Source organism: Nannospalax galili, unplaced genomic scaffold, assembly GCF_000622305.1.
Source record: "Nannospalax galili isolate Female #2095 unplaced genomic scaffold, S.galili_v1.0 scaffold1448, whole genome shotgun sequence".
NCBI classification, from domain to species: Eukaryota; Metazoa; Chordata; class Mammalia; order Rodentia; family Spalacidae; genus Nannospalax; species Nannospalax galili.
In genome coordinates, this window is record NW_008358646.1 from 797,896 (window position 1) to 824,556 (window position 26,661).

At 50.7% G+C, this 26,661-nt stretch overlaps 1 protein-coding gene across 4 annotated transcripts; it reads right to left on the bottom strand.

Moving 5' to 3' along the window:
• Window positions 1–216: 216 nt before the first annotated feature.
• Llgl1 (LLGL scribble cell polarity complex component 1) lies at window positions 217–15,790 on the bottom strand. 4 transcript variants are annotated; one of them, XM_008821964.3, is made up of 22 exons: window positions 15,599–15,790; window positions 12,515–12,612; window positions 10,613–10,694; window positions 10,384–10,514; window positions 9,245–9,400; window positions 9,003–9,165; window positions 8,786–8,921; window positions 8,554–8,608; window positions 8,244–8,398; window positions 7,946–8,169; window positions 7,690–7,757; window positions 6,215–6,368; window positions 6,026–6,130; window positions 5,174–5,466; window positions 4,756–4,903; window positions 4,426–4,579; window positions 2,660–2,958; window positions 1,897–2,161; window positions 1,640–1,754; window positions 1,416–1,528; window positions 1,062–1,182; window positions 217–968 (listed from the first exon to the last, which is right to left on the bottom strand). In XM_008821964.3, the coding sequence occupies exons 1-22, from the start codon at window positions 15,677–15,679 to the stop codon at window positions 890–892; spliced, it is 3,195 nt and encodes a 1,064-aa protein (XP_008820186.1). In that variant the 5' UTR covers window positions 15,680–15,790; the 3' UTR covers window positions 217–889. The 4 variants fall into 4 exon arrangements, with proteins under 4 accessions (XP_008820186.1, XP_008820185.1, XP_008820187.1 ...); XM_008821963.3 differs by having other exon boundaries at window positions 1,401–1,528; XM_008821965.3 differs by having other exon boundaries at window positions 1,428–1,528; window positions 15,599–15,789.
• Window positions 15,791–26,661: the final 10,871 nt, after the last annotated feature.

Below are 26,661 nucleotides of genomic sequence, written 5' to 3' on the forward strand. Positions count from 1 at the left end.
ACACACACAACTGACTCTAGCTGTGAGTGCCCAGCACAGAGCGCGCGCGCGCGCACACACGCACACACACGCACACACACACACACACACACACAAAAAAAAAACACTGACTCTAGCTGTGAGTGCCCAGCACAGAGCTTCCAGTCACATGAGTACACACATAGAGGCCAGAACAAAGTACCAAAATACTTTTAGAAATAACTGTGCAGCCCAGTCCAAGCTTTAAAAAAATATTCTTTGCTAAGGGAGGAGAAAGGACAGTGTGGAGTGCAAGATGGAGGGGACTAGCACTCACAACCTCCAGCTGACCCTGAGCTAGGCTGGCTCTAGGGCCCAGCATCAGTGAAAACTGGATCCCACTGGTTAACAGGTGTGGGTCAATGTTAAGGACCTGGTCAAGACAGGCAGTAGCTGGGCTATATAGTGAAGGCTAGGGGGAGCAAACCCAGGCCATTCCAGTGTCCTGTTCAAGGCAGGCAGGGCTCTTCAGTAACAGCCTGTGATGGGCTTGCTGGGGCCCAAGTACTGCAAGAAGAACAAGTAGTGTCTATGCCCAATGAAGGGTGTAGAGGCACTAGGTACGAAGGTCCAGGTGTCTCTGGGCTCTGGGTAGGCTAGATTCATCACAGGACATGGTTAGGGCAAGTGAGCGCCATGTGCTGGCTTAACAGGCAGAACAGATCACCTCAGTGACTCTCCTATGAAATGAGTTAGCCAAACTGGATGCACCCCTAGCTGCTACACCCAGTTGTCAGAACTGACCTTCCAAATACCCAGGACCTCAAGGCTAGCAATGAACTGTGACAATCATGACTGTGAGTCCTAGGTAGGACCTGGGGGATGGCAGCTGTTGGGTGGTGAGGAAGGCCTGGCTGCCCCCTACAGCACCTCATTTAATCAGAAGACTGCAGGCCCAGGCCTCATCTTCTGCCAGGTTCCTCAGATTCTTCTCAGATTCCTCAGAAAAGCTGGGGATGGGGCAGTGATCAGAAGAGTTGTAGTGGGGAAGGCCCTTTAGTGGCCCTGGGGATGGGGGCTGGGGCAAGAGCAACTGGCCTCACCCCAAGAAATCCTTCACATCTTCCACTGTGACATCCCCTGTCGTGTCCAGCGTAGTATCCCCACTGGTGGCTGAATCAATGGACATGGGCGAGAGTGTAGCCTCAGGAAGTTCTGTGGTGTCTGTTGGGAAGAAGTGCTCAGTCCCTGCTAAGACTCAGTACCCTGTGCACCCAGAAACCTCAGGATGCAGGTCCTAACCGTAGCCCACAAGGGGATGTGTGCACACAGGTATACTTACCTTTCTCCTGGCAGCCTCCACCCCTGGCTCAAAGGCACTGGGCTATGTCTTTACTACCCCCTCTCCCTCAGGACACCCTCAGGCCAGTGCCTGCCCCTACCTTGTGACCTCTCACCAGCTTGCTTACTGTGGGTGGAGTCAGGGCTTCCTTCACAGCTCTGTGGGGCCAGGATGATGCTCCGGGTCCCATTAGCCTGGCTCAGCTTTGGTGACTCTTGAAGCTTGTGCCTAGAGATGGATGAGATGTGGTGGGGATCCTTGCAGGTGCTGCCTTCCTATCCCCAAACTGGGACAGGTGGTAACACCAGTGGGGCAAGACCTGGCCCACCCAGCACATACCTGGGTCTGGTGGCACTGTGAGGCCAGCTGATGTCCAGAGAGCAAAGTGGCTCTGTGATGTTGCGAGCACTCAGGGAGAAGCGCTCAAATTCTGATGGAGAAATCAGGTAAAAGCCTGTGGAAAGACAGGCAAGGAGTATATGAGGAAGACTGAGTCTTGCCCAACACCTTAGCTGGCACCTTTTCAGTACATGGGCAGAGCCTGCGCTCTTTCTGCTGTTCCCAGCTTTTGTCCCCGACCATCTGCCCCACCTCACCCTGGCCATGGCGTGTGAAGACACAGGAAGCGATGCCACTGATGTCCTCCTTCCGGATACAGGAGTAGTGCACCTGTGGCCTCAGACCAGGTACCGAGAAGACGTGGACGTCACCCAGGTTGGTGAGGCAGGCAAGGCAGGTCTCAGCATAGTCCTCACACACCACACTGGCAAAGGTAGCCAGGGCCACTTTCCGCACACGACAACCTTCATGGGCTGTCAGCTTGAATTTGGTCTTAGCACTCACCTTGGGTAGTGTGAATACCTGGTGGCAGATGGCCAGTGAGCTAGGCCCAGCCGTGTCCTACCCACAGAGCCCCTTACTCAGCTGCAGACAACCAACTGGCCATGCAGGTCTTGACCCCCAACTGCACATGTCACAGTGCTACCCACTTAACCAGCCATCCCATCCTGCAGACTCAGGCCAGGCTTCAGAATGTCCAGAACTCCTGGTTTCCACCAGTGGCCAGACCAACCAGACATAGTCATAAAGGTTCTATGCCTGGTACCTCCTCCAAATCATAAGCCCCTGGGTACTGGACTCAAAGGGTTCCCATAGAGTCTTTGGAGAAGGCAGTGAGGTTGGAGGGCCTTAGGGCAACTTAGGTCTAGGAAGAATCCAGGTCATCAGGGACCTCTGCTGGCTGAAGGCACTTTAGAGTAGGAGGGATTTAGGCCTCGGTAGGGGAAATGGACAGGGCAGGGGTTCTAGAGGGTCCAAGAGGGGGGCCTAGACAGATTCTCACCTCCCATGGCCACTCACCTTGAACTGCTCCTCAGATGCAATGAGTACTGCATGCCCACCCTGCATGTCAGGTGCCTGTGCCAGGTCCCGGGAGGCTTCGTAGGGCTCAGGCAGTGGGCGGCCGCGCCCATCCAGCACAGCAATGGCCACAACAGGTGCCCGGTGCATCAGCTGTACCTCCTTGCCCAGCACAGCCTCTACTACCTGCTCCTCTGGTCGCTTTTCACCACTTGCTGTGGCTGCTGGAACCTCCAGCGCATAAGCAAACACGGAGCCCGAGTTGGTGCCTGCCCACATGGTGGGCCCATGGTGGGCCGCTGTGGGGGACAGGCACAGTAAGGAGGGAACCCCACATTTCAGAACCTTCTCTATTGCCTGTACCTTCCCCTTCTGTTTGTAGGGTTCAGAGTTCAGGGTGAGCTCCCTCCTGTCTCATGTCTATTGTGTGACTTCAACCCGCTGACCTGAAACACCAGAGCAGTGATGATGCAGCTCCCTTGAGGGCATGTGCAACAGGGACTATTGGAGCCACCAACTGGATCCTGATACCCTCAACTCATGTCAGTAAACCCAGCTCCTTCATACCTGTCACTCAGTCCTCAAACACCACAGGTGAGCCCCTCCCCCACATCCTTGGGAATCAGCTTTCACTGGGCTGCTGTGCCCAGGCTCAGACCCAGGCCCTACCTTGCCACCTCACCCTACTGCTACTCATTTCCTGCTACACACAAACCCTGAGGCCTGGGTGAAATGAACCCAGTCTCTGGCATGCCACCTTTAGTGAAGAATCAGAGCTAAACAATGTAGGAGCAGAGCGAGTGTGGGCATCCACCACTCTGCCCTGACAACTAAGCCAGAGCAAAGCACCCCAGTCAAAAGCTATGGGGCCTCACAGGGGTGTGAAGTGAGTTAAAACCCTTAGGCTACCCACATCCAGATGGTAGAAAAAGCTATTGGACTAAGACTCTGGACATGGGTATAGCATCAAAAAGAGGGTTTTTGTGGGTTGAGAACCATCTAAGCCTTAGGAATTACCCAGGGTTCCTAGGGGGCTTGATGGGTAGCATGGCAGTCAGAGACTTGCCACGGTTTTCATTTAAAATACTGCAGCAAGATAGAATAGTAGGTGGTGGTGTATGCCTGTCATCTCTGCACTTGGGAGGCGGAAGCAAGAGGACAGTTCAAGATCATCCTCAGCTGTATAGTGAGAGTTCAAGGTCAGCCTGGGCTGCATGAGACACAATCTCAAATTACAGCAATAAAAACAGAAAAAACAGAGTATGGAGACAACACACAATTCAGCAGATATGGGATGGCAGCTGAGCTCAGGTACACAGATGACTGGATACCCTCTATTCTTGTGTTTCAAATTCACCATTATACAATGTAAAACTCAAAGAACCATCAACACACACAGGTACACTAGGAGCTTCTACCAGAGTCAAAGCCAAGTCCCTAGAATGACAGCCAGCACCATTCCTGTCTAATCTTCCCCTCTGTCCTTGCTCCCATAATCTAGCCCCAACAGGCCTTTCTCCACCTGCCCACTACAGGGCCTTTGCACCACCTTGGCCCTGTCTTCCCTTCCCATAGCTCCCTTCTTGTCCAACTCTTCAGGGCCTGTGTAGCTCAGTCACCCCCACCCCTGTGTGTTCCCATGGGGGGCTATACAGGTGGCCAGGGTATCCCAAAGTATAGCTCAGCACATAGTAGGTGCTTATCACCTCCCCCACCACTACAGAGGCCATCCAATCTCTCCAACCCCATCCCTACCCTGGCCTCACCATCTCGAAGGAATGTGTCAGCAAAGTAGAGGCAGCGTACGACCCCAGAGAGGGAGTCATCAGCAGAGCGGGGTTCAATGCGGCGCTGTACAGGGGTCATCTCCACATCATGGGGGCAAGCTTGCTCCGCCAGCTGTGCATTGGCCTCCTGCAACTAGAAGGGCCAGAGGCTCTTGGACATGCTTTTCCAGGGTCCCATTCTGCTTAGCACCTAGCAGGCATCACCATCGATTGACCTGCTCAGCTCCCTGCACGGAGGACATGGCAACTGAGCAAACCCCAGGGCTTTAGGCCAGGGTGTGGGGACAGGCTGTGCTAGTCCTGGCTCACCTTGCTGTTAGCATTAGTAGCCCGCTTTTTGCCTGAGACACGGCTCTTGCGGATGCGCCGGAACGACTGGCGCAGTGACTTCTTTAGAGACTTCACCCGGGACAGTGGCCCCTCCATAGCCAGTGAGTCATTGGGATGAAGGGTGCATCTGGGGGTGACAGGGCCAGCTGTAGATCTGTATTGTACTACTACTATCCCAAAGCCAGGTGTCATGAAGCCCAGGTCAGGAAGCCAGAGCCTTATAGCACTGCCTATGGCCCCAGCAGCCAGAAGAGCTGACTAGTTCTTGCTCAGAGTAAGGGAGATAGGTAATAGGGACTTTCCCAATTAGCCTGCCTTTGCCATAGCAAGCTTCAGAAGGAAAGTAAAGCCCAGATCCGTCTCATCAGGGCTCCAGCTACCAAACCTATCCACATACCTGGCCAGCACTGGGCTCTTGCGCTGATAGTCAAATAGGCCAAAACCATGACTTGTACCAAAGGCCACAAGGCTCCACTCAGCATGGAGTGTGACAGCAGTGACAGCAGCTGGTGGTAGGCACTGTACCAGTACACGTGGCTGGAAGCCAGCAGGCCAAGGCAACAGCCCTGTGCGTGGGCTTAGTCGCTCATGGCCCTTCCATGTGAAGCCCTCACGGTCCTGAAGGAGGTCCACACTGGCCACACTAACTGCATGCTCCGCTGGCACGTCACTGAGCTCCAGTACCAGCACCTGGGCCACAGAAGGTGGAAGGGTAAGCAAAGGAGAGTCCCATCCAAACATTACCAGGGTGGTTCCATATGTATTGATTCACTTACCCAATAAGCCTCTTTGAATATCTACTATATATCAAAGACTTCATCATTAAGCACCAAGAACATCATGGTGACCAAATCTGCTGGTCCCTGCCCTTCTAGAACCCTTGACTCTTACCTGAGCCCATCTCTCCTACTATGCAAGGAGCAAACACTAAGTTCTGTGTATACAGTGAAGTGCTAAATACAAGCTGTGACTGAGACCCACTGAGTTCTGTCCTTGCTGAGCACATCTAATACCCATGTTCCTGTCCACAGCCTCTTTAAGACTCTGGTTTCCCCACTAGAGCCCTAGCTCAAGTGACACACACCCTACTTCCCATCTGTACTCACCCCAATTAACTCCACTTGGTGTCCCACTCCCACTCTGACCTACTGCCTATACTGGTTCCCTCCCTCTACAATGGACCCTCCAGGCCCACCCACCTCCTGCAGAAAGCCTCCCGGGTAACCACACCTGGGGACACCAGCCCCACCTGGCCTGCAGTGCCAGCCACCACCATCTGGGCTGTGTACTTGCAAAGTGCAACCTTCTGTACGCCTAGCCGGGGATCGTCACTGTAGGGGTCAAAGCATCCCACCTGAAGGGACAAGATGGAATGATGACACTAGGCAGAGCTATGACAAGTTCCAAGGCCAGGGCAGAGGATGAGGTCAGGGGGCACCTTGCGGAAGGGTGGCCAGTCATCATCGGCGGCCTGGGTCAGGCTGTCAGCATGTTCACAGTCTGTCTGGAAGAGGCCAGCTGTGCTCAGCTTGTAGAGTGGCCGCAGTGCCACACCAGAGGCATCCCAGAATCGTACAGTGCCATCCTCATGACTGTAGAGAGGGTGGGTATCAGAACCACTCCTGGGAAGTTCACAACCCCCCAGTCATTCCTCTAATGCCCACTATAGTACTTATTATATATGCCCCGCTAGCTGTAATCCTGTGTATATGGCAGTAAGCACCTGTTACGTAGGAGAAATAGGTACTTAGTACCTCCTGCACAACAGGCTACACTCATCACATGCACCTAAGCCCTGTCTACAGAGATGCAGAACTGTAGAAATGACCACCTTGAGGCTGGACTTGGTGGCACATGCCTTTGTTCCCAGAACCAAGGAGGCAGAGGCAGGCAGACCGCTGTGAGTTCAAGGCCAGCCTGGTCTCCATAGTAAGCTCCAGGCCAGCCAAGGCTACTTAGTGAGGTTCTCTCAAAAAACAAAAAGAACAAAAAACCCTCAAACTAAAATAAAGGCCAGGCACACGCCTTTAATCCCAGCATTCATGAAGCAGAGACATGCAGATCTCTGTGGAATCAAGAACTCAAGCTGGCCTGATCTACATAGCAAACTGCAGGCCAGCTGGGGCTACAGGGAGACCCTGCCTCAAAAAAAAGGAAAGAAAGAAAAGACCACCTGACTACTTGACAACCAGAAAATGGCAGGGGGGAAAAATACAGAGACAGAGACTAGGTAGTTCTGCCCTCGTGGGGGTACTCAGAAATCAGAGCAGGTGGCAGGAACAACAGAGGCCCAAGGTGGTCATGCAGGTGATGCAGCAGAAGACTGGGGAAGGGGGAAGAGTAGACAAAACTAGGGCACAACCTTAGAACACAGCTGCAGAGCCCCAATGGGACCCCCAAGGTGGTGAGGTTCCCAGACCCAGGCAGTAGAAAAGGAGGTAGAGCTTGGGGCTGGTTGAGGCTCTTCAGCATTGGAGGTCACAAGCTCTGAATAGGAAAGGGCAAGTTGCCTAAAAAGGCCTGAGGGTCCCAGCACAGACAGGAGGGAGGGGTGAGGCAGGAAGTAAGGCCTGAGTCACCAGCACCCAGACCTAGCCTGGCTAGCCTGGCTCTCCTGCACCTGACTTGAGAGTCAACATAGGCCAGCCAGGATTTTCTAGTCAGGGCAGGCAGGCTGGGTGGGTGGAGCCTGGGTTGTGCTGGAATTCAGTTTCAGGCCAATAGGAAGCACAGGATCAGGCTTTAAGCCACATCTAGAGAGCCTTCCTTCATACAAACTTCTGTGGGACAACCTGGACTTGCTGGGACCAGGCTGGCATCACTCAGCATGTCAGTCTCAAAGATCTGGGATAAAGATGCAAATAAGACCTGGTGGGTACTAGGCCTTATCTGCCACCCCCACCCTCCACCTACCCAGTCAGTAGCAGCCCACGCTGTGCTGGTTCCTGGGCCAGGTTCCGGCCCCCAGTGATGGGCCAGCTCTAAGAAAGACAACAAAGAAGGGAGCTCAAGGTTATGGTGAAGGTCTCCCTCCCATCCCGGGCATGATATTCAGAGTTCCCCAAATATGTCCATCACATTCCCACCAGCGCCTGGGCTGGGCACTGTCTTCCACCAGAATAATGACTATCCTCACCTCACCCCTGGGCCACAAGACACCGGCACTCACCAAGGCACTGGAGGCAGGCTGGGGGTTCTGCTGCTCACCAGCACTCAAAATGCGGGCCCACAGCTTGTTTGGGACGTTGGCAACATGGGCAGAGCAAGTAATAGCTGATGAGTGCAGTGGGGCCAGGTAAGGGGCAGGCACAGCTGGCCAACCTGGTGTCTGCAGGTCCAGCACCACCAGTTCCTCTTCCAGCAGCACAGCTAGGGCTTGGGGGTCATCAAATTCTGTGGAATTGGGTAAGTAAGCTCAGTCCAAAAACACAATGGGCAAGTTGGAATGAGGGAGGTAGAATACACACCATCCTCAAGCTGCGTGCTGTGCACTGTGAAGAAGTCAATGATACGGGAGGTGAAGTCCAGCGTCACCAATGTCTCTGCTCGTAACACACTCACACAGTGGCGGTCACCATAGCTGGCACGGGGCATGCCACCACTGAAGATGATAAAGTGGCCCCTGTGAGGGGAGGGGGTGTCATGTGAGCCAGAAGCCCCTGGAGAACTGGGAACACACTGCAAAACCCAGTAAGGGCTTCACCCTTTTGTACCCAGAGCCTAATCCTCTAGCCCCCAGCCAGACAAGCCCCCTCCCATGCTGCCCTCTCCACCTACCCTGACTCACAGCTCCGCCACAGAATCTTGTTGATGGCCTTGCAGGGGAAGGGGCCTGGGGGTGGGGAGAGCGTCAGACCTCCCATTCCTGGTCCATGTGCCTCTCCCAGGGGAAGGCCCACACCCAGCAATACCTCCCAGGGTCTCCTGTAGATTTGGCTAGGCAATGCCCTCACCAAGACCAGATGACCTTCCAGTCACCCACCTTGGCTCAAGCCTCACCAGTGCTTACCATAGGGCGTGGTGGCTACTGTGGGCTGAAGTGTCGAGGGGCTGCCAGTGTCTGTGGACCAGATGGCATAGCTGCCATCACTGTGTGAGCTGATAATGGTGTTGCCACCACGCCCCCAACACAGGTACTCCAGTTGCTGTGGACAGGGACAGGATGGCATGAGCCAGAAGGTATGTACAGGGGCCCAAAAAGGAGCACGTGGGCCTCACCTGCTTACCTGGTTCCCCAGGAAAATGTGGTCCACATGCTTTGTGTCCTGGTTCCAGATAACCAGCAGGCCCCGGCTATAGCCTATGAGGATTTTGGTGGGGTCCTGCAGATGTCCCTGGAGCGACTCTACAGGACCTAGGGTCTTCCCACACCGGTAGTCATCTGGCACACTGCAGAGAGCCCCAGAGGGTCAGGAGAATGCTCTAGAAATGGGAAGTTCCAATGGTCTGCCATCTACCTACCACTCACCTGGAGAGAACCTCTTCTGGGCTGAGGGTCTGCCCCTCCAGCAGTGTCAGGGTGGTAATATCCAGGAAGAAAACACTACCACTCTCGGTTCCCAGGGCTGCCGTATTGCCAGCTACCAGTAGGACCACGGTGACACGGGTGAGACTGGTAGGGGCACTGCAGGGAAGAAGGGAAAGGGCTAAGACTGAGCCCATTACCTGCTGGGGAGGGTGGGACAGGCTATAGGCCCTTGTTGTGGGCTCACTCATACCCCTCTATACTCACAGGGCCTGCTCACAGAACAGGCTAGCACTCAGAAAGGCAGCATGCCGTGTAATTAGCCCACTCAATTATTCACCAGCATGTCAGCAGAGAAAGGGACAAAATTAAGTTCCCAGGTCTCAGAGGACTCCCAGCACCTCTCACCACTGTGCCTCTCTGAGGCAAAACCAGAGCGCTGCCCCAGTCAGAGCGCCTGAAACCAGCCTAGACACCTTAGACTGCAGAAGGGTACAAATGGTCCATCTACAGTGACAGACTGCTCAGAAACTCACTTGTGGTCAAGGACTATTCCATTCCAGCTATTTCTAGCAAGGGTGAGGGTAAAGGTCCCTTACGTGGGAGGCCTGACCTGCTGTGTGTACCAAGCTCATCCTGCAAGATCCTCCTTGCTGTCAACCTGCTGTCTGTCAATGTACTAGTAGCTTATCTCCCACCCCAAGAAGCCATGGAAAAGCCAGGCATGGTGGCACACACCTATAATTCCAGCACCTGGAGGATGAGGACCACTGAAAATCCAAGGCCAGCCTGCAGCTTTGCTGGTATCACCTTGGCTTAGGCCTGTCCCAAACCCCTAGACAACCCCGCCAGGGAGCACAGTGCAAGGTGCAGGTCCAAGGAGTTGAGTATATAACACACATACCTACTAGAGACACCCAAACACTAGGCTCCCATAGTGGGAGCACAGACCTTGCCTACTAGCCTCAGACCCAGCCTCATATCTAGTCCTTACTCCAGGACACCTCTGCCTAGCAGAGCCCTAGCCAAGCAAGATTCCACACATCCCACCCTAAACTGTAGCCTCACCAGCAGCTGCCTGTCCCTTCCCTGCCTTGGAGCTCCTAGGACCTCCCCAATACCCCAGCCTGGTCCTCTAGTACCTGGCACTGTCAAAACTGGTTCGGCTGGGTGGCTGGAAGCTGAGCACTTCCTCCAGGTGGGCACAGTCATTGTGATGGATGATCTCCCACAGATGCAGACTGCTATCATCTAGCAGGGTCAGGAGCCGGCCCTGGTGTGGGGAGTAAAGACCAAAATGGGACTGGCCTGGAGGGATGGGAAGATACGGAATTGGGGACATAGTGCTCGTGCTGGAGGGCAGGCGCTCACCTGGCCAGGCAGAAAATGCATCTGGGTGACAGTGGCTGCATCTCGGTGTAGGCCTGTAAACTCAACGCCAGGTGCACCATAGCTGAGGTGACTGGTCAAGGACAAATTCATGCAGGCTAGTCAGGACAGTTCAGACAGGCCCTGTCCAACGAGAGGTCCAGGGGTCATCCAGGACACAATGCATCCTCTCCCTGTAGCAACACTACTCCTGCACCCCCAAAGTCCCTGCAAGCTCCATACAACACCCCCAAGTGCTGCTGTAGGCCTTTCATGTTCCTGGAATGCTGTTGCTGTAGGTGGAAAAAGAATACAACCTGTCCAGCATTATTGCCCCAGCCTCTGGTATGTCTACTTGGGCCAAGTGCCTAGAAGCAGAGGTCAGAGAAACCAAGCCAAAACAGGACAGCCCTGGAACTGCCTCATTCTATAGACTCAGGTCCAACTCCAGCTATGGGCAAGAACCCCCACATCCCTCCAGGACAGGAGGCCAACAGCTTCTACTGCCCATTTTACAGATGAGTACAAAGATTGGGAGAGGGGGGGTGGTCTAAAGTTCCCAGTGCTCCAGCACCTCCAGGGTTGAGAGTGAGCAGCAAGGCCTCAGGGGCCCAAGAAGGCTGAAGGATGGGTCAGTGATGTTGCCTTGGTAACCAGGCAGGAGCTGTTGCCTGGAGACTGAGTTAGGACTCCCTGCAGGAGCCTGGCAAGGACAGAGCAAGGACAAAAGAGAGGGCAGGGGCAGCTGGGTAGGAAGCAGGGTCTCCAAGGAGATGGGACCTGAGGCAGGGGGAGGGAAGGCTGCTGAGACCAGAGCTAGAGCTCTCCAACCTCAGTTTCCCAACCCCAGGGGCTCTAGGCTGTGGGAGTTTGGAGGAAGGGGGAAAGAGAAGGGATTCTAGGCCTTGGCCTCTAAGGCTCGGTATCCTCATCTGTATTCAGCAAGAGGAGCCAACTGCCACAGGAAGGATGGCCCAAGTGGCTGGCAGTCAAGCCTGTATAGGCAGAGATGTGGACATCTGCAACACAGAACAAGGCTGCAGGGACACAAGTATAGTGGCACAGCACCCACGAGGGCTTGGAGCAGCAGGTCCAGTGGGGCCAGGTCACTGCCCCACCAACACCCACTGGTCTGTTAAGGGCCCATGCGAGAGGAAAGGCCATCCCAACCCAGCCACACTCCTTAGGGCATGCTATCAGCTCACAAACCACAAGCCAGACTCCTCCCATCTGGCTAGGGCTCCAGATCATAGTGAGGAAATCCCTATGCCATGTAGGGAGGGGAGTAGGAGGCAGGTGCCTTCACCAAGCAGCTGCTAGCCAGACTCTGCACCTCAGTTCCCTTGAAAGTCTATTGGGATGGTATTTATTTCCAAGATGAAAAGAGATATCCAGTAGCCTACTACCCTACCCCCACCCTGGGCTGCAGGAAAATGCCTGCTTTGTGCAGCTCACTCAGCCCATTGTATGGCATCAGGGACCAGGTGGAGGCTGTGTCACACTCACCATGCTGAGCCTGGCACTGCCCCCACCCCTCAGCTGAAACATGTATCTTTGCATTTACAGGTGTGCATTCTCTCAACTAGGGCCCCAGGCCACCCCCAACCACCCCAGTCATAGTTGCTGAGACAATGGCAAAGTCACCTAGGAACTGGCAGACTGAAAGGCAGCAAAGGGACAGCTATGGTCATTGCAAACTGACCTCTCTGAATCAGGCATCTCCCAGCAAAAAGACTCCATCATCTCTAAGGAGTTGTCACAAGCACATGGGCATAGCCAACTTCCTCAAAGGTCCCAACAAAACTGTAGTCTCCGTGAAGCACCTGCTGTGGCTGGGACCCCAGCATGAAGAGAGTGGCACACAATAGGCACACAGTCCCTGAGCACTAGAGTCGCAAAGGATACATCTTGACAGCCCCAGACCTGGTGCCAATGGCCATGATGCGAAGCTCTGGGTCGAAGGCCAAGGCGCTGGGCTGGTTGGGGAAGCCATGTTCCACTGTCTGTGAAGAAGGGGAGGACTACTGTGGCCACATACCCAGGCACTTTGCTTTTGCCTGGGCCCTGAGGTACTGTCTACCTCCCCACCTGGAGAGAGTCAAGCAACAAGAATCCTAGCCCCATCAGCAGTGGGGACAGGATCAGGAGCCTGATCACTACCAGCACTGATGGTGCTGTTTGGCTCTCTTTATTCCTTGTGAGGTCCTTCCCCACAGAACAGGCTCCTCTGCCTACTCCTTCCTTTAGCACAGCTGTGCTTCCCCCCAATTGGCCCACTCACCAAGCAGCTCCCACCCATGCCCAAGTGTGGTTGGGACATGAACACCTTCAAGGGACATCAAATCCAATGTGGTAGAACATGGCCCTGGTCCTAGTACTTCAGAGACTGAGGCAGGAGGATCCTAAGCTAGATAGAGGACAGCTTGGGCTACATAGTAGGATCCAACCTCAAAAAAATAAATACATAAATAAAAGAAAGCCCATTCAAATGGGGCCAGCCATTTGGGCAGCTGGCATGGCAGGGCTTAGCTATACAGTCTTGGGCTGATCACAGTACTCCAGCCTGCTTCCACTGTGCAGAGACAGTGAGCCTACCCAAGATATGTGCCAGGTGGGGATTGCCCTTTCCCACCAGTATTGCCATGCCCTGTCTGAATCTGACCTCCAATAGCTCCAGGCTTACAAGTCTAGTGCCCAGTAGTTTCTAAAGCACAACAGCATGGCAAGTCCCCACAGTCCTGAGTGTGGAGTCCTTTCAGTTATCTTATGAAGAGGCTAGATCACTTCTTTAGTGTCTGTCTTTTGTACCTCAGGTCCAATTCATTCCTGAACCCTATCAACTCAGCTTTAGGATACACTGAAGTCACCTTTTCCTCACTCCACAGGCCCCACCAGGGTCCAGGCCCACCTACTGCCTGCTCAGTCTGTTTCCCACACTAAAGTCAGTGGGAGCCTATGAAAAACAGTTAACCATCCCTCCCTCCTCTGCTTCCGGGCTTCCAGGAGCCCTGCTCACCCACAGCCAAAGTCAGTTCTTAATTATGTAGCCCCCCTCTGGGCATCTCAGTTCACCTGACTCCCACTGCAAGGCTCTTTTGCTCTCTTACTAGGCAACTCTTCCTTGGGGACTTTGTGTCTGCAATCCTTCTGCTCTTTCCCCCACCAACACAATATGCTTTGCCTGGCAGCATCAACAGCAAGATCCTTTTCAGTGCTCAGGAGGCCACCACTCTAAAAGGCCTCCCTAAGCATCCTGACTACAGCAGCATACCAGTCCACAGTCCCACACCCTTATCATGTTGTGTTTTATCCACAGCACTAGCCATCCTGTAAACTACTACATATTTTATTTTTTTTTAATATTTTATTTTTATTTTATGTGTATGAGCTTATTGCCTACATGTATGTGCACACGTCATGCAATGCCCGCGGAGGACAGAAGAGGCCAACGGATACCCTGTAACTGGAGTCTGGAGTTACAGACAGTTGTTAGCTGCCATGTGGGTGCTGGGATTTGAACCTGGGTCTTCTGCAAGAACAACCGGTGTTCTTAACCACGTTAGGGACAGTTGTTAGCTGCCATGTGGGTGCTGGGATTCGAACCCAGGTCTTCTGTAAGAACAGTGTTCTTAACCACTGAGCCATCTCTCCAGCCCATTTTAGTTTTTCATCTTCTTGCCAGTGAACATACCTGTCCTCTCTCAGTGAAGAGATATTTGTCCCTTTGGGATTTCACTATAGCCCCAGCACCAAGAAAGTGGGGAGTCCAAATTACACAAACATGAGATTCACATCACACAGGCAACTTGTGATCTGAGCTGGATTTGAACCCAAGACTCTGAGTCAAAAAGTCCATGTTCACCCTTGACCAGCAGCCCAACAACTCAAGAATCTGGGGCTTTTCTCCTCACCTCCTGCCATCCTAGGGCCAGCCAGGGTAAGCCAAGCTTCAGGGCCTCACCCCATCTGTGCATGTCCCTACTACAAACTTTCATGCAATGGCTAAGAACCATTTCCCTCTTGCCTTAGTGGCTCACCCATATGGTCACACCAGCACAAGCAGAGGCCCAGGGCCCGATTTGGGGAACCCCAAACACCAGCTTCCCCTCAGGTCCTTGGCAGGTTCTCTGTCACTGTGTCTGAGTATCCTAGTAGTCCCATCATTGCTATGGGACCTCAGCAGGAAAAACCGAGCCATGGCAGGGACCTGGGCTGAAGCGTGTCTCCTCCTGGTAGTCCAGGACCCCTCGACCTATGGCAATCCCCAACAGCAGGGTGCGCAAGGACTCTGGAAAAAAACTAAGTTCCAAACCCAGCCCCACCACACCAGGTAAGAGTTAGTCTTACAGGGTTCTATATCCGTCAGTGCACAGGAGGTGGGGGGAGAGGCCTTTCCCAGGGCCCCTCCTGCTTTCATCCAGGGAAAGCAGGCAAGACCAGCCCTCCACGCCACTACAAGTTAGTGCCATGTCAGGTTAGTTGGCCCAGAGGCAGAGAAATCTAGAATCCAAAGAGGAAAGTGGCCCCATTTCGTGGCCAGGGAAACTGAGGCACCGTGGTTTGGGCACACAGCCAGGCACGTTCTCTGAACTTGGGGCTCCAGAGAAGAGTAGGGCCTGGGGAGGGGGTTGGAGGCCCACGCTGGGATCACCAGCCCCACCCCCCACTTCTCCCTCTCCGCTTAGGAGCGAAAGCAAAACAAAACGCAGCCCTGGACTGCCCCTCAGCCCGGTAGGGCCACGAAAGAAAGAATGAAAATGTTCAGAAGTGAAAGACCTGCAGGTCGGGAGACCCCGCTGAGCCCGCGACGGCCAAGGTGCAGAGAAACAAGGGGCTCGAGCACGAAAGAGCAGGCGCAGGGGCGCCGGGGCCGAGCTACACCCGGCGCAGGCAGTGCTCGCAGGGCATGGGAGGCCAGAGAGGCTCGCGAGCGCGCGGGCCAGACGTGGCCGCCAGGGCCGCCCCCGCCCCGGGCAGCCCCCGCCGCACCTTGTGGAAGGCGAAGAGCTCCTGCTTGAGCTTCTCGCGCTGTGGGTCGGCACCCTGCCGCCGGAACCGAAACTTCATCATCTTGCGTCGCCTACGCCGCCGCCGCCGCCACCGCCGTCGTCACCGCGGGAAGGGCCGCTGCCCCGCGGGTCCTGAGGCGCGGGGCGGGGCCTATTCGGCGGCTGGATGCCCGCCCGATCCAGGACGTGAGCGCGCGGGCAGCGCCGCCAGACAATGGGCAACAGCGGGCCCCCGGGCTCGGCCGGGCTCGCGAAGGGGTGCCGGCTGCGCATGCTCATCGACGCAGGGCAGGCTGGGACTTGTAGTCCAGACTTGCGTCTCTAGTGGGGGCGGCTGGGACTTAGTTTGGAGGAGACTCAACCCTACTACTCTCCAGCGACCTACTTGTACATTCTCATAATGGGGAAGCCATGGACAAACCGTGGGCCCCTTTTCCACTTTACCATCTTTGCCAGCTGTCCCCCAGAAGTTGCCCAAGTTTGTGCAATCAGTTTTACAGGACACTCACTGCTTTGTGTTTTTCCCCAGTGTGCCTCCCACCGCCATGGTTTTTGTCTCAGCTGTATGTTCAGTAAAGTACTCTTTCGGAGCCAGGCATGGTGGCACACGCCTAAATTTAATCCCAGCAGTTGAGAGACAGGCAGATCTTTCTGAGTTCGAGGCCAGCCTGATCTACAAATTGATTTCCAGGCCAGCCAGGGCTACTTAGTGAGACCCTTTCTCAAAATTAATTAAAAGAACAACAAAAGAAACTCAACCCTCTCAGTCTTTGAGGAACTCCTGAACATCCTTGAGAACCCAACACAAAAGGCTCGGTTAGCACAAGCATAGAAGATCCTTAAGAGGACGTGAGGCAAGAAAGGGGAGAGGGGAACCACAGGAGGTGGCATATGGGGCTGTAGCTGGAATTGAGTTGGGCTTTTCAGAGAAGGGCCCTCCACGGGGAACACTGAGAACAAAGTTGTGCCCCGCCCCCACTTTCTGATTGTCCCACCCACCTCCTAGGACTTCTTTTCTCATCTGGTCTCCAGGCTGAATTTTTCCTCAGCAGTCTGAGGAGCAAACGCTCTCAGAAGCTTAGGTGGAGCAGGTGGACCAGTCCCCAACTCCACCAGCTGTGTCAAGAGAGGGGGAGCTAATCTCTGATCCCAAGGCAGCTGCTAAGCAACAAGGACCTGGCTGCCCCCAAACCGCCCACACCCAGCCTTGCTCAGCCCATCCTGTGAGCTGAGGTTGTGGTGGAGCCCGCGAGAAGAGCCAGCAAAGTTCAGGAAGTTTCCTCTATGTGGCTGGCGGAAGCCTTGCTTATGGCCCTTTCCGTTACAGGGGCTGGTGCGTGGCTTGACAGCAAAGGGTCATTCCTGGTTTCAACAGGCTTACAGATTTCAAGAGCTCCTTGAGGGAGATACACACATCACCTGGAGACACCACCCCAGATTCACAAGGGAGGAAGCTGGAACCCTCAGCACTAACCAGGATCAGATCCTACTGGTCACTGGCCAAGGCCTCAGGCTGTAGTCCCTATCCTGCTAGGTGGGTGTTAAGTTTCCAGCTAGGAGTTACTCAGTCCAGCTCATCTCCAGCATCCTTTTTCTTTTCTTTTTTTAAAATATTTTATTTAGTATTTTTATTTTATGTGTATGTGTTATGCCTGCATGTAAGTGCACCCATGTTGTGCAATGCCTGAGGAGGAGAGAAGAGGCTGTCGGATCCCCTGGAACTGGAGTTACAGACAGTTGTTAGCTGCCATGTGGGTGCTGGGATTCAAACCCGGGTCTTCTGCAAGAACAATTAGTGTTCTTAACCACTGAGCCAACTCTCCAGCCCCCAGCAACCTTTTTCTACCTTCACAGCTGCTGTGAAAGAAATGACAGGCTGTAACAGTGCATCTATAACTCTTCTTCCAAATGAGTTTAGCAGGTTCCCCAATAACCAAACCTTAGAAGGTTGACAAGACTTCTGCAGTGACAAAAGACCAGATTCCTCCCCCCCTCCCACCTCCCCTGTCATCCAGGAATCAGAGACTACCTGGCTGTAAGCAGGTATAAGCATCAAGAACATGGTATGTAACCTCCCCCTGAAACCTGCAAAAAAAAAAAAAGGAAAGAAAGAAAGAAAAAAAGGGGGACCTCTATCCAGCCTCCTGGGACTGAATTCCCATCAGAGTTCCTACCCTGTTATCCTTCCATGTCCGTAAGAACTCCCCTAATAGGGGCTGGAGAGATGACTCAGTGGTTAAGAGCACTTGCTCATCCAGAGGACCTGGGTTTTGTTCCCAACACCCTTATACTGGCTAACAACCACCTTTAACTCTATAGTTTCAGGGGATCCTCAACACCCTCTTCTGACCTCTTTGGGCACCAGGCATACATGCATACAAAACACACATTTATTTATTTATTTGTTATTTATTTATTTATTTTTGTCTTTTTGAGACAGGGCCTCCCTGTACCCCCAGCTGGCCTGGAACTCGCTATATAGACCAGGCTGGCCTTGAACTCACAGAAGTTCACCTGCCTCTGCCTCCCAAGTGCTGGGATTAAAGGCATGTGCCACCATACCTGGCCTGGCTTAAATCTTTCTTTAAAAGATTTATTTTTTTCTGTGCGTGGTACCATACGCCTTTAATCCCAGCACTCTTGAGGCAAAGGCAGGCAGATCTCTGTGAGTTCAAGGCCAGCCTGGTCTACATAGTGAGTCCCAGGCCAGCTGGGGCTACAGGGAGACCCTGTCTCAAAAAGACTAAAAAAAAAAATTTTTTTTATTTGTTATTTTTCTTTTATGTGTATGAGTGTATTGCCTGCATGTAGGTAAGTGCACCTGTGTCATGCAATGTGGGCAGATAACAGAAGAGGCTGTGGATCCCCTAGGACTGGAGTTATGGACAGTTGTTGGCTGCCATGTGGGTGCTGGGATTCAAACCCAGGTCTTCTGCAAGAACAGTCAATGTTCTTAACCACTGAGTCATTTCTCCAGCTCCCCCGCCCAAACAAATAAATCTTTAAAAGAAAAAAAAAACCAAAAAACCTAGGTGGGCATGGTGGCACACACCTTTAATCCCAGCACTCAGGAGGCAGAGGCAGGTGGATCCCCCAGGCCAGCTGGGGCTACAGGGAGACCTTGTCTCAAAAAGACAAAAAAAAAAAAAAAAAACTATAATAAACTTCTTAGTTACCAAAAGGACAATCTGCTTCGGTGTCTCTCTTGAATCCCTTAAAAGCCTCAACGAGAGAAGTGGAGAAGTGTTAAGTTGTTCATTTACATCCATACTTTGCAAGAGAGAGCAAGTTACCTTATGCTCTCAGTGTTTTCTGACCCACCTGTAAAATGCTGCTGATTTTGTGTTAGCAGCAATGCAACAGGAAACAACCCATAACTATCCCTACCAGCCTGTGGGGCTTTCTTCATCTTTTAGGGACATCTACCCAGATAAAGCCAGATTTTGCTTTTACCTCTGTAAAGAATTTCAAGGTAACCCAGTCTGGAGCAGAGATTTTAATACAGGGTCTGATGAGGTAGCTCAGCAGTTAAGAGCACCTGCTCTTCTAGAAGACCTGGGTTCACATACATGTGAAAATTTAAAAAAAAAAAATAAAGAATTTGGCCGGGTGTGGTGGTGCACACCTTTAATCCCAGCACTAGGGAGGCAGAGGCAGGCGGATCTCTGTGAGTTCAAGGCTAGCCTGGTCTACATAGTGAGTTCCAGGACAGCTGGGGCTTCAGGGAGACCCTATCTCAAAAAGACCAAAAAATAAAATAAAATAAAAAATTTAAAAGATGTTTTTACTGGGCTGGAGAGATGGCTCAGCGGTTAAGAGCACTGACTGCTCTTGCAGAGGACCTGGGTTCAAGTCCCAGCACCCACATGGTGGCTACGAACCGTCCTTAACTCCAGTTCCGGGAGAATCCGAAGTCCTCTTCTGACCTCCGCGGCATTGCACAACATGGGTGCACTCACATACATGCAGGTAATACACTCACACACATAAAATAAAAATAATAAAATATATTTTTAAAGAAAGTTGTTTTTACTATTTATTGAATTTTTTATGTGTATAAGTGTTTTTGCCTGCATGTATGTAAGTACACCACCTGATGTGTGTGCAATGTCCACGGAGGCCAGAAGAGGAAATTGGATCCCTTGGAACTGGGGTTATGCCTTGTGGGTGCTGGGAACCAGTCAGTACTCTTAGCTGCTGAGCCATCTCTTCGCAAAATTAAGATGTTTTTACTGCAAACAAAGGTTTAGTATTTTTTTGTGAGAGTCCAAAAAATACCATCCTTGAAGACAATGGAGGCTTAGCCTTATGCATGCTTCATTATAATTTTAGCCTATGTCGGCAGCCTTCCCAGCATATGTTAATTATGCTGGAATTCTTAATTCTTAGCTGGTGACAGGCAGCAACCAGACCTCAGGGATAACTGATTCCTTTTTCTTCCCATGTCCCCACCTTTCTACCCTGCCTCATTAATACCTCACAGGGTTGGGGTGAAGATTGAATACTTGTCTCATCCTCAGAACACACTAACCAGCTAGTGAAGCAGACAAGTATAGGGACAAGTATAGTTTAGCAACCCCGAGGCTCCACTTGGTTTGGGCTATGCACTCACTCCTCTTCCAGTAATGTACTTGCCGGCCTGAGACCCTTACCTGCATATACTCTGCATACACATACCCCTCTCTGAGCAATGCATCTTGCAACCTGTTAGCAACTTAGGACCCCCACCTGTCCTAAACAATGGACTAAGTTCTCTTCCCATTACAGACCAAACATGGACAGAGTCTATTCAATCATATGTCCAGGATAAAGGGAGGGGCCAATCCAGTTTGAACTGATTTTGAGTCCTTGTGTAACAAAGCAAACTGTGTCCTGTAAGTAAACTTTTCAAGAGAATTCCCTATTTACCATTTCATGCCTATGTATAATAGAGTATGCATATGATTAAAATCAGATACATTGTGGGAAGGAACAATTGCAGTGAGCAAGGATTTACATAATCTAAGCTTATCAATCAAAACAGAGAACTGCCTACACTATATCCCTCAGCAACCAAACTCCTCCTTCTTCTTAACCCCATAAAATGAAACCCCAAATAATAATAGGGTCCTTCATTCATATGGCCTGCCCCCAGTCTTGACAGTGAATTCCTTTTTGATCTGTGCTATCCCTTTGAATAAAGTATTATTGCTACTTTACAAATCTGTGTGGTTTCCCTGTAGCCCCTGTAGCCCCAGCTGCCTAGCTGACCTGAAACTTGCTATGTAGACCAGGTTGACCTTGAACTCACAGAGATCTGCCTCCTGGGATTAAAGGCATGTGCCACCATGCCCAACTTATTTACTGTTTTTTATTTTATGTGTATGAGTGTATTGCCTGCATGTGTGTAAGTGCACCTGTGGTTTGCAATGCCCATGGAGGTCAGAAGAGGGCATTGGATCCCCGGGAACTGGAGTTATGGGCAGTTGTTAGCTGCCATGTAGGTGCTGGGAACTGAACCTGGGTCCTCTGCAAAAGCAGCTAGTGCTCTTAACCACTGAGCTATGACTCAGTGGGTGAATACCCTTGCTGCCAAGCCTGAGACCCACATGGTAGAAGGAAAGAACCAAGTCCTGCAAGTTGTTCTTGGACCTCCACTCGTGTACTGTGGTACATGTGCATGCGTGCGCACACACACGCAAATAAATGTTCATTTACCTATTTTAATTTTTTATTTTATGTGTATGAGTGTATTGCCTGAATGTATGTAAGTGTACCTATGTCATGCAATGCCTGGGGAGGTCAGAAGAGGGTGTCAGATCACCTGGAACTGGAGTTACAGATCATTGTTAGCCATCATGTGGGTGCTGGGAACTGAACTCAGGTCCTCTGCAAGAGCAGCCAGTGTTCCTAACCACTGAGCCATCTCTCTAGATTCATTCTCTTTTGCTTGAGAAGTTCATACACTTTCCTACAGAGGCAAGTAGGTGATTAAAAGGGAAAGAAACACAAAATAAAGATGTGGATATCAGGTTTTTATACAGCCAAAAAAGTCCCTCTTTCTCCAAACAGGGACTCCCATCTCTATCTTTGCTCAACTGCTCCTTCTGTCTTTAAAATTCTTGTTTGACAGTCAACATGAATGATTTTTTTTTCTTTTGGTCTTTTTGAGACAGGGCTTCCCTGCAGCCCCAGCTGTCCTGGAACTCACTATGTAGAGCAGGCTGGCTTCGAACTCACAAAGATCCACCTGCCTCTGCCTCCTGAGTGCTGGGATTAAAGGCGTGCACCACCACACCCGGCCTATGAATGATTATTTTTTAGCAAAGTAAGCATAGATTTATTAAGGAAAAGTGAGAAAGACTCCTCAAGAGTGGGAGGAGCTACAAGGGGGTGTTGAATGATTTTTGTCTTGCTTTCTTTGACTTGGCTTCTTGGGACTCTTTAAATGCATCATTATTAAACTCTTGGGACCTTTCCTAAACTAGCACAATCTCTGGAATCAAGGACTCCAAGATCATATTCCTTCCATAACATAAGCTGATATAGTCCGTCCTCTTTAGCTAGGGAAACAAACAAACAAAAAACTCCTCTTAATTTGATAAAACTTATGAAACAACTTCGTAAGATTGTCCTCCAATTTCCTACTCAAACTCTTAAGGAAACAAGCACATTCAGATCATGGCACTTCCTTGAATTACTTCATTGAGCATAAGGCCTGCTAGGACCCTCTTATTGTGATAACTATAATAAGTCATAGAACTTCTTTACCAACTCCCATTCAGGCAAAACCTGACACATGAGTTAGAGCCCTTCACAAGAAGTTCATTGGGTTGGAGAGATGGCTCAGCACTTAAGAGCAGTGGCTGCTCTTGAAGAGTACCTGGGTTTGGTACCCAGCACCTACCTGGCAGCTAACAACTATCATGTAACTCCAGTTCCAGGGGATCCAATGGCCTCTTCTGACCTCCATGGGTATTGCACAATACGGGTGGGGTGCACTTACGTACATGCAAGCAATACACTCATACACATAAAATAAAATAAAAATAATAAATATACTTTTTTTTGTCTTTTTGAGCCAGGATCTCCCTGCAGCCCCAGCTGGCCTGGAACTCACTATGTAGACAGTCTGGCCTCCAACTCAGAGATCTGCCTGCCTCTGCCTCCTGAGTGCTGGGATTAAACGCATGTGTCACCACCATACCCCATGCCCGGCTAAATAAAAAAAAATTTTTTGGTCTTTTTGAAACAGGGTCTCCTTATAGCCCCAGCTGGCCTAGAATTCACTATGTAGACCAGGCTGGCCTTGAACTCACAGAGATCCACCTGTTTCTGCCTCCCAAGTGCTGGGATTAAAGGCGTGCACGCCAAAACTGTCCTGGAACTCACTCTGTAGACCAGGCTGGCCTTGAACTCACAGAGATCTGCCCACCTCTGCCTCCTAAGTGCTGGGACTACAGGCGTGCGCAAGAATAGAATATTTTTTAAAAGGTAGTTTAATGGAGATGGAGAGATGGCTCAGCAGCTAAGAATACTGACTGTTCTTCCAGGAGAACCAGCACCCACATGGCAGCTAACAACTGTCTGTAACTCCAGTTCCAGGGGATCCGACAGCCTCTTCTGTCCTCCTCAGGCATTGCACGACATGGGTGTACTTACCTACATGTAGGCAATACACTCATACACATAAAATAAAAATAATATTCCCAGCACCCACATGATGGCTATGAACCGTCCTTAACTCCAGTTCCAGGGGAAATTGAAGCCCTGTTCTGACCTCCGCAGCATTGCACCACATGGGTGCACTCACATGCAGGCAATACACAAGTATGCATAAAATAAAAATAATAAATAAAATATTTTTTTAAAAAAGATATATTAAGAAGGTCATTGGGAAGAGATCAGTTTTCAACTGGAGGGTAACCAGAAGCCATTGTTTTCACTCAGGGATACCACAGATAGAAAGGCAGTGTAAGTAATGGAGGAGCTCAGTTCTAAAGCCAATGAAACAATGATATCACACAGTGTCCATCTAAGCTGGGACCGAAGACATTCAGCACCCTAAGTCTCTAAGGCCAGGGTTTCCATTTAATCTGGAGGATCTATTTTTATTTTTCCATGTGTATGTATGTGTATGTGTGCTGTATATGTTGGTGTTCACATATATGTGGATGCATGTGTGGGTACAGGTGCAAATGTATGCACATGCCATGGCACACGTGGAGATTAGAGGATAATTTGTAGGAGTTGGTTCTCTCTTTCCACCATGTAAGTCCTGGAGATCAAACTCAGATTGCCAGGTTTGATGGCAAGTGCCTTTACCTACTGAGGTCAGTAGAGGGTTTCAGATCTCCTGGAGCTGGAGTTACAAGTGGTGGTGAGCGGCTTGATGCAGGTGCTGAGAACCAAACTCAGGTCCTCTGGAAGAGCAGTACACATTCTTAACCACTGAGCCATCACCCTATCCACTATGATTAGATTTTATTCAAAGGTTTCCATGTTTTTCCACTGGGATAAAAGCCAGGTGTCATGATTGACTTTGGTTGTCAACTTGACGAACGCAGGAAGAGGGACTCTCAACTGGGAAATTACCTCTATAGAAGTGTCCTGTGGGCATATCCTTTTACATTAGCAAATCTGCAATAATCCAACACAGTATCAAAAATCTTCAGATTCAGGGCTTGGGGAGATGGTTCAGCAGTTGAAGCACTGGGTGTGCAAATAAGAGGACCACAGCTCAGATCCCCAACACCCACAATGAATGCTGGATGGGCAAGATAACTTGCCTGTGATTATAGCCTCAAAGACAGAACCAGGGATCCCCAGAGCAAGGTGGCTAGTAAAACTAGCCTTACCAGTGAGCTCTGGGTTTGCGTGAGTGACCCTGCCTCAAAGTATAAAATAGAAGAGCAATTGAGGAAGATTCTCCAAAGTGACTTTGGGCTTCCACATGAACATGCATACATGTGCACCTGTACCCACACATGCATCCACATATATGTGAATACCACACATATATACCACATACACATACACATGGAAAAATAAAAATACATCTTCCAGATTAAATGGAAGCCCTGGCCTTAGAGACAGCACTCCTTTCTTCGGAGATGTGTATCTTCTCCCTTACTCTCTTGCTTACTCTTTTTTTCTTTGTGGTCTTTTTGAGACAGGGTCTCCTTGTAGCCCCAGCTGACCTGGAACTCACTATGTAGACCAGGCTGGCCTTGAACTCACAGAGATCTGCCTGCCTCTGCCTCCCGAGTGCTGGAACTAAAGGTATGTGCCACCACGCCTAGCTTTTCAATCCTCCTCTTCTCCATAAGCTTATACAGTCTATCTCTGCCAGAGCTCAGCAGGTTCATTTACAGATGGTCCCTCAGCAACAGCTGCCACTGGGAACAACAAAGCCATTGGGAACAACAGAGAAGTAACAGTTGTGTGGCCATGGCCAGGGGAAACATCTGCTTGACCCTGAACCAGTGGGCTAAGTTTCATGGATGCCCTTCAGTGGAGTCACAGAAGATACACCAGCTTTGGGGACAGAATAGGAGAGACTGTTTCTGCCCTACTTAGATTTATGCTCCTACTCAGCATAAAGCAGTTTCAAGAAGACTGACCTTCTGCCTTCAACTACCTTAGGGATTTAGGGAGAAAAGTCTCTTGGGGAAGTTGAGGTAGACAAGCATAAGGAATAGTTTAGCAACCTATAGCTCTACCTAATTTGAGGTACCCTATCTTTATTTTCTTTCTACCCTTTTTTCTTCTTTTTTTTTGGTCTTTTTGAGACAGGGTCTCCCTGTAGCCCCAGCTGTCCTAGAACTCACTATGTAGACCAGACTGGCCTTGAGCTCACAGAGATCTGCCTGCCTCTGCCTCCTGAGTGCTGGGATTAAAGGCGTGTGCCACCACACCTGGCTATTTATTATTTTTATGTGTATGCATGTATTGCCTGCATGTAGGTAAGTGCACCTGTGTCCTGCAATACCTGCAGAGGACAGAAGAACCAAACTCAGTTCCTCTGCAAGAGTGAAGCCATCTCTTCAGCCCCTTCATAGATATTTTTAAAGGTCTGATGGGGCTGGAGAGATAGCTCAGCAGTTAAGAACACTGACTGCTTTTGCAGAGGACCTGGGTTCAATTCCCAGCACCCACATGGTGACTATGAACTGTCCTTAATTCCAGTTCCAGGGGAATCTGAAGCTCTCTTCTGACCCCCGAGGCATTATGTGAGGCACGACATGGTGCACTCACATAAATGCAGGCAATACATTCATACACATAAAATAATAAATAAAATCATGGGTTGGAGAGATGGCTCAACAGTTAAGAACACTGACTGTTCTTGCAGAAGACCCAGGTTCGAATCCCAGCACCCACAGGGCAGCTAACAACTGTCCGTAACTCCAGTTCCAGGGGATCCGACAGTCTCTTCTGTCCTCTGTAGGCATTGCACGACATGGGTGCACTTACCTACATGCAGACAATACACACATACACACAAAATTAAAATATTAAAAAATAATAAAATATTTTTAAAAATAATAAAATGTTTAAAAGAAGGTCTGAGATGCGTGCTTTCCTTACTTTTTAGTTCTGACTGCAGACATAAATGAAATCAGCTACTCAGGCTCCTGTTACCTTGACTGCCCCCTCATGAAGGACTGTGCCTTGAACTGTGAGCCAAAATGAACCCTTTCTTAAGTTGCAACAAATGTCTGTGAAAAAGTAAAAACAAAAACAAAAAAGTCTGAGCCAGGCACAGTGGCATGTGTTTGTGATCTGTCTACTTAGGAAGTTGAGATAGGAGGAGCTCTTGAGTCTAGGAGCTTGAGGCTAACCCAAACTACATTAAAAAAGGAAAGAAAAAGAAAGCAAAGCTGGGCCTGGAGTGCATTCCTTTAATCCTACAATCAGAAGCAGAGGCATATGGATTTCTGTAAGTTTAAGGCCAGTCAGGGATGTACTCAGTGAGACCCTATCTCAAAAATTAAAATAAAAAAAAATAGCCAGGCGTGGTGGCACATGCCTTTAATCCCAGCACTCAGGAGGCAGAGGCAG